The sequence below is a fragment of the Hippichthys cyanospilos genome, chromosome 3 (genome assembly GCF_059441005.1).
Source record: "Hippichthys cyanospilos isolate Australia breed blue-spotted pipefish chromosome 3, RoL_Hcya_1.0, whole genome shotgun sequence".
Taxonomy (NCBI): Eukaryota; Metazoa; Chordata; class Actinopteri; order Syngnathiformes; family Syngnathidae; genus Hippichthys; species Hippichthys cyanospilos.
Genome location: NC_142371.1, coordinates 28656354 through 28664275, shown reverse-complemented (window position 1 = coordinate 28664275; position 7922 = coordinate 28656354). Strand labels below are relative to the sequence as shown.

The following is a 7922-nucleotide window of genomic DNA, read 5'->3' as shown; positions in this document are numbered from 1 at the left end:
TAAAGTGCAACTGTTACCAAACAAGCAAATCTGACTCATCATATTTATGCAATGGTCAAGTATTGTGTACGTGCATGAGAAATTCTTGAAAAATTTAGTGTCAGGTGAATGCGCCCGTTAGTGACATAAAATTCATCATAAAGCACAAAGGTATGACGAAACTGTGACATCACGGTGATGACTCATTGGTTTTGCGTGCGTTGTTGCTCATTTTTACTAAATTTCTGAACTTAATATCTAAAAATGTATACCTTCGCTTTGTGCTTTTTATTTTTGTGGATGTTGTTTAGTGTTTTCAGGCTGTCCATGGGCTGCTTTGAGTGCTTTGTGACTGATCAGGAAACTACTGATATATGTAGGGGCTACCAAGCAAAAGGGTCTTCTACTTCAAGGGACATAAGAGCATGCGAGACAATTATTAACCGTCTGTTCAACTACAATCCTCGAGTGATCGAGGCCGCCAGAGTCGGTAGGTATTCCTTTGGTTACACTTGCGTGACGTCATTCTTGGGATTCAAGCCATTTTTTTTCTTTACTGGGGGAAGCATGCAAAACAAAAGTAACAAGGTCTGCAAGATCTTAACTTTTAAACTTATAACTGCATAAAGGAAAAAGCCACATTGCCTGTAAAGATCTGAGACCTTTTTAAAATGTAGATCAAAAAAAGTATGACTAGGTAAGTGTGTGTGCCAAACCTAATGGCTCTCTTTTATCGTTTTTTTTTTTTTTTTTTCAAATAAAGTATATAGTAAGTAAATACCAATGTAATTAAATGGTGAATGTATCAATTACTACTTTAATTTCCTTAAGCAATAAGTTATTTTGCTTAAGTACCTAAAGTAAATGATTGCTGGTACGTTTGTACATATTTACCTAAAGTATTACCTTTTTACTTACTTACCTTGGTACTTAATTACCTAAAGAAATAACATTAGTACTTAATTACCTAATGTAGTACTAAAGAGTACTTAAATATCTCATGTAGTACCAGCCACTTTTAGACCATCCTTTAACCAAACACAAAAAGTAAATAAGATTACCTAGGATTGAACAGCTGGATCAAAAAAAATTTTTTTAAATGTCTTCAGAATTTTTTTGAAAAAAAATCATTAAGAAAATACAGGACCTAAGCAGATTTATTTTTAGACTAATCTTAAGAACTATTCTTGACTGATTTTTTTTGTTTTTTACTATTTGCCAACTTCACATTAAGTTACCAAAAAAAAAACCTTTCTAACCAGCAACTGCATCTTATATACTTTTTTTTCACATAACGTTTTTTTTTTTTTCCAAAAACCTCAAGAAAATGAATAACGCAGCAGTCAAAGCCCATTCGCAAACCTGATGCAGAGTGGATAGCGGGATCGACCGAGAGAAGCAGGGAATGACTACTGTGTAACCGCGAGGGGGCCACAATCTTTTTTTGTCCGTCCTTTCACACGGTTAACTAGGATTGGAAATTTACCACTGAAACTTTCCAATCTGAATGATTCGGTCCCCCTTCCATTCCCGATTCTTCGATACTACTGACATAGCTGTCCATCATCAGACAGTGACATTGTTAGGCACCGTCAGCAGGCTTAACAAACTGCCGCAGCGGCAAAGTGGCACATTAGTAATAAACTCTCAGGATTTATGATTGGTCTTTTGTTGGCACGTGGGTGGCCATGGCGCTAGGCATTCGCCTCTGGGTTGGTGGACTCATGCAGCCAATGTAAAGTGATTGACAGAAAAATTAACAAATTGTAACTGTTTTATTCATGAATGACTTGTTTTGTTTTTAAATTCCCATAGGCCTTAAGACTACTATTGGCATGATTCCAATTGAAAAACCTTTATTTGCTGGGGGACCTCATATGTTGCACATACCAGAAACCGCAACTGATATTGAGTCAAACAACACATAAAGAAAGAAAAAATTTGAGTATTCATACAGTTTGCTGTATGTTGGCTAAGCGTTTGAGTGTTTCTGTTAAGAATTTTCACTTGTAAGATGCATGACAAACAGGTACATTGGAAGCTTAATCTGGAATGCCACATTCAAAATTATTGGCAAAAATCTCAAAGGTACTCGCTATAACTACATATGGAGCTCAATGCGGCAATACATTAATTTGTCCTCCCTACCATGTTGGGCCAATAAAAGTTCTGAGGTTATTATGTGGTGTGTCCCATGAATCAAAACATCCCAGTTCTGGTGGTAGATAAATATTTAACAAGTTCAATTTTGTTAAATTACTTTCTATTAAGCAACTCATGAAAAATTCAAACACTGCAGTATATGATTCCTGATGCAGTTAGTGTCCTTGGTAATTCTGTTTGGCTAGAGTTAGGTTGATCAGAGGTTGTCAATCTTTTTTTACACCAAGAGCCACCTAAGGAAATACTGAGTGCCCCAAGTACCATTACGATGACCAACATGAAAATAATATTGTGTGTCACTTCAACGTTATGAATAGTTTGAAGACTAACACAAATTAAATATGCTTGGGCAGTGCTTTTTTTCAAGTACCACTAGAGTGAGCCCAAATACCAGGCATGACCTCTTTGAAGCGATATCATGGTATATTTGCTACCGATTTCCACAAATAATTTTCTGGGGGAAAAAAAAAACATTTACTGTGTCTGTGTGTGTGTGTGTGTGTGTGTGTGTGTTCACAGGGAAAAACTACGAGCCAAAACTAAAGGAAGCCATGAGGTCACAATTTGTTATCCTGCAGAAAGAGTTTCATCAAAAAACCAACCCTGGTAGCTAAACCGAACAGACGTGCAGTAATGTTCTTAAATTAAATTTTAACATGACTCCTCAATGACATTTTAATACATCTCCACAATTTATTACAATACTCCCAAATGACATTTTATTATACTTTGTTTTTGTTTTTCCTAAATGACATTTTACCTCTAGTTCAACACAGCGTTGCCAGTTACCTTAAAAAGTAACTTCATTACTGATGACTTGCTTTAAAAACTAACTCAATTAGATTACAAGTTACTTTGAAAGTTACTTTTTGCAGACTCCGACCACCCTACTTAACGAAAAGCCAGTTTTGCCAGTTGTTTGGAAGGGTGTTTTTAATAATGCCGATAAACAATAGCGTTTGTTTTTATTAAAAATGATAGACAGAATCTGTTTAAGTTGAAATTATTGTATCAAATTATTTGATTTTTCGGGATTACACTCAACCAATTTGTGTCTTTCCAGACTTAACAAAAATACATTTTTAATAATTTCCCAAATAAAGTGAGTCTAACGCGACATGTTTAACCAGATGTGATGCAAAACATCTATAATTCACATAATAAACAGAATTAATATGATCAAATACTCCCATAATACATTGCACTATGTTCACTACGAGAGGTTTTTTTATTAGGTGTTTTATTATGTGGAGGTGTTTTTATGGGCTGAAATGAGTGTTAGGAATCATTTGATTTTCAGTATTTTATTAAACATTACTGGTTTTACATTGCACCGTGATTGAGAAGTGTGTGCTTTCTATTAAAGTCTTAATTTTTTCTCACTGGTCCCTTAGCCAAGTGACTTGGTGTTAAGACATGGAATGGTAGTATGTATTTCTCTTAGAATTCTCATGTTATCTACTTTTTGAAGCCTAAACATAATCAAAAATAGCTCATGATGATGTCAGAGGAGTAAGTTTAATTTGAATTAACTGGAAATAGTCATGCATTAGGTGCACGCTTCACTGCTCTTAAATGATTTAACAAGACTCCTAAATGACTCTTTTACATGCCTTCGAATGGCATATTCATACTACCCCAAATTGACATTTTATCATTCAGCTGAATTACATTTTGAAATTGCTCCTCAATGACATTTCAGCATTAATCCTAATTGGCATTTGTCATCAGACTCAATGACTTTTTAATATTACTTGTAATTGACTTTTCAGCCCTATTCCTCAATGGCATATCCTCATCATTCCTAAATGACATTTTTACATATGGTTTCTAATAAAAAAATGTTGACGCTAGTCCTCATTGGCACTTTGCGGTGATTGTTTAGCCTTCTTTTTTGAATGACGTGTGGACACTACTTCTAAATGACAACCCAGGCATGTGAATCACATTAGCGCTGAAATTGAGACGCTTCAAAATGACGCCCCACAGCTTGAAACATGGAGTGAAAAGAGCGCCTGTCTTCTTCGTCTTTGTCCTATCCTATTAGGGAGCGTGTATGAGAGCAGGCTGCAGACGGCGGCAGACAATTTCATCGCGGAAGCCTCCAAGCTGCCTCGAGGTGAGACGTGGTCTCCTCCCCTTCCCTTCATCTTTTCATCCATTGCGAAGCCCCTATTGAGTCATTATAGCTCCCTCAGATCTCCGTGCGTTCACTGTAATAGGCCGGTTGCGTTATCACAGCTTTTCTCGCGCTGCGGGGAAGACGAGACGCTATCAGGTCGAGCAACCAGTGAGCGGCCACGTCGAATCTGTCCAGTTCTTATGAGAGTAACCTTGTTGTTTGCTTCTTTTCAGCCACTGGATGCATCCCTCCATGCGGTCAGTGCCAAATATCCTCTAAAAATGTTCACTTTGCACAAGGCCTCTTGATAGCGTATAAAACGAAATATTTCAACCAGGATATCAGACTGCAGATAGCCATTACGACTGTGAAGCTTGCAAAATCGTTTCCTGCAATTTTCCTCTTGACTGCCCAGGTGAGAAAAAAAAAGTGTTGCAATCCACACTTGACATGTTCTTACATAAGTCTGATTTCACCCTCCCAAGCATCCTTGTTCCTGGAAACGCTCCGCTTTTGATCTTCAAAATGCTCTTAGTACCGAGTCAGGATTTGGTGGAAGCGACTGGCGGCGAGGTTTTATTTCCACACTTTATAGCGCGTGCACTAGGTTCCACTTTAAGCCTTTGGCTTCTTTATGCAAGGTGACAGTCGGATCCCGCGCGCTATGGTATCATGTCAGCCCCATACAGCACGGCTAATGCTCACTTCCGACGCTTCTCCTCAGAGATTCGGCTTAAGTGGAATCATTAAGGAGGCTTCGGGCTGCAAAAGGTGGCCCGGGGGAACGAATGTACAGCCTGTGTGTCTTTGTGTGTGTGTGTGTTTTTTCAGTTAAAACCATGACAGTGGAAGAAAGAAAGCCCATTCAAATGTTGTGCGATGTGCAATTTGCATTACCCCAAAATATTGAGATCACGAAGATCTGGAAGTTTGCAGAGCAAGTGAGTTTCATTGCCGCTGAGTCTTCTCAGACTGAATAGCGAGAACACCCCTTTCTCACATACACACATACTTTATAGAAATTATTTCTTAAACTGTTCCAGAACCAAACGACACCTTTGTAAGGTTTTTTTTTAAAGATCTACAACAAAGGATTATTTTAATAATGTATTAGTTTGTCAATTACTCAACGAATCTGAGATTTAATTTTTTTCCATGTCCTTATGGAAGTAACGATTTTTTTTTTTTTAATTGAAATAGCGGATATTTTTTTTAATTCATTCAGTTCCAAAGACATGTTTTTACATTACCTTTGAAAGTCCAAGGATTCAATCCCACACAATGTTTCAGCATTTTTTTTCAAGCATTTGGCCAAAGGATATTTTTTCCAAATGCACGTGTTTGGCCAAAAGAGGGTCGAAAAATGGCTGGTACAAAACAAATGAAGTACAAAAGTAATTGATTACTGTAAGTAATCAAGTTCTAATTAATCACTAATCTAGTTAATTACTTTGGGTAACTAAGTACTAAAGTAATTGATCACTGCAGTACATGGATATTTTTTGCATGTCGAAAATAATTTTCAAGTGAACGAGTTAAACGTTTTTGTTTTCTCCTGTTTGCTAGTTGAAAACTCAGCAGTTTGAGCTGTTTGAAGAAATCACATTCGGGAAGGATAACGTCTACTCCATCTCATCCACCAGGACACAAGACCAGGGCACCTACCAGTGTGAGATCAACTCTGAAAAGATGTCCATTGCCAGAATTTACTACTTTCTTAAAGGTAGTCTGTGAAATACATGACATGTCGCTTAAAGCCTTTACTCTGGAGATTAATTTAAACGTTATGAAGCGTAACAAACAAAAAAAAAATCAACCGAGTCCAATTGACTGACACAAGGCCCACCCCGAGTGTGGTGCTGTGGTGGTTTTTGATTTTGTATTAGTTTTGCTTAGCTATAATAACCTTGATTAATCTGTGGATCCAACACAACTCAATGCAGCTCTGCTTACCTTTTGGCTTTCACACAGCAGGGACATCACATATGTGAGGGACGTGGGTGTTCATCCAATTGAAGCACATAGTTGTGGAACATGAGTTTTAAAACTTTTATCACACGACTTATTATTTATTTGAATATCACACACCTTTGACCGTTTCCCTTTTCCAGTGACCCCCCACGTTGTGGTAGGCCATTCCGAACTGCAAGACATATTTGCGCTGTCTTTGCGCCCAGGAGGGAGGTTACACAATGTGCATTTCAGGCTCCCATCACGCGCGCTCATCGCCATCTGCTTTACATCTCTGCTGCTGCTCCTCATCCTCTCCTTGGGGTAAGATGAGGTTATTATTTGCATACCGTTGCAAATGAACGGCAAGTAAATGTGTCTATTTTTAGACGTTTTATGCACACCTCTCCCCATTATCCTTCTAAGTCTTATCGTGGCTATTTGCAGGTACGTGTTTTGGGGGAAAGCAAGTGGCAATGACCAGACCAGACGAAATGTAGAACCGTGATCTGAAAGCTAGAGATTCAAAGCCCTTAGCTTTTGTTCTTAAAAAATGGGTCATGGTTCAATCTTTTCACCACTAGAGAGGGAAGAAACACAATCTTAAGCAGCAGCGTTTGCTTGAGAGGGCATCCATGAGCTACTGCTGCAAATTGTTCTCATAAGCGTAATTTGTCTCATTCCATTTTTTTTATGTTTTATCAAGAACTTTTCAAGAATCTGTCTGTCGGTCCTTCCGTGTAAGGTGAGCAGTTTATCTCATGCAACTCAGCAATTGTAACACATGGCCTCCAATTAATAAATCAATCAATTCATCCACATATCAGTATGTTTTTCTTTAAACGTGTATGTCTATAGGTGTATAGGCTGTGATTATTACTTTGTCCTGGCGATTATATTTGGAATTGATTTAATCCATCCATCCATTATCATAAGCGCTTATCCTCCAAGGGTCATGGGTGTGCCTGAGCCTATCCCAGCTGTCTTTGGGCCATTGCAGGGCACACACATCAGAAAATCGCCCACGAAGGAAAATTTAGAGGAGCGGTAGGGAAAGCCTGGTTCCCCGACAGCCACATCCCGCCATAATGACTGCTTGTGTCAACATATCTGATTCAAATCATCAGGATCGTTAACAGGGTTCCACAGAGCCTGCTGATGAGCTGATCATTTGATCATTTGATTAAAAAAAAAAAAAGGAATGATATGATAGCAGCAACTGTTGTTCCCAATCCCTGCAGTGTGTCCAATACACCCACCATGCATGTTATTGGGATTTGGGAGGAAACCAAAGCAAACCCACGCAGGCACAGGGATAACATGCAAAATCCGCACAGGAAGTCTCTGAACTGTGATGCGGACGGACTAAACAGTCTGTCACCCTGCATCTATATATTTACTTTGAATTATGTAATTAATACAGGTTACTAATTATAAAAATGATTATTTTTAAATTATACAATTTTATTTGTATCACAATTTTCTACCCGATCGCATGTTTTTTTTTTTTTTTTTTTTTTTACGAAACAATTGCTGTTTTAACAGTACACTTTTGGTCATACTGTATCTCCCTTTAAGAAGCTAAATTCCAGCACATTTTATTTAGCGCAGTTATAGATCAATATTTTTTTTCCAGTTTGATTTCATGAAATTAATTTATACCTGCAGGTAGTTCTGCTTACGCGATATTCATTTGGTAGACTGGAAT

At 37.9% G+C, this 7922-nt stretch overlaps 1 protein-coding gene across 1 annotated transcript; it reads left to right on the top strand.

Annotated features, from left to right (window-relative positions):
• Nucleotides 1-243: 243 nt before the first annotated feature.
• On the top strand, nucleotides 244-7009 carry LOC148426712 (sperm acrosome membrane-associated protein 6-like). Its single transcript, XM_088410696.1, has 9 exons — nucleotides 244-469; nucleotides 2662-2748; nucleotides 4190-4261; nucleotides 4498-4521; nucleotides 4602-4679; nucleotides 5096-5205; nucleotides 5831-5987; nucleotides 6376-6538; nucleotides 6662-7009. Exons 1-9 carry the CDS (start codon nucleotides 244-246, stop codon nucleotides 6720-6722), a joined length of 978 nt encoding a protein of 325 aa, XP_088266822.1. The 3' UTR covers nucleotides 6723-7009.
• Nucleotides 7010-7922: the final 913 nt, after the last annotated feature.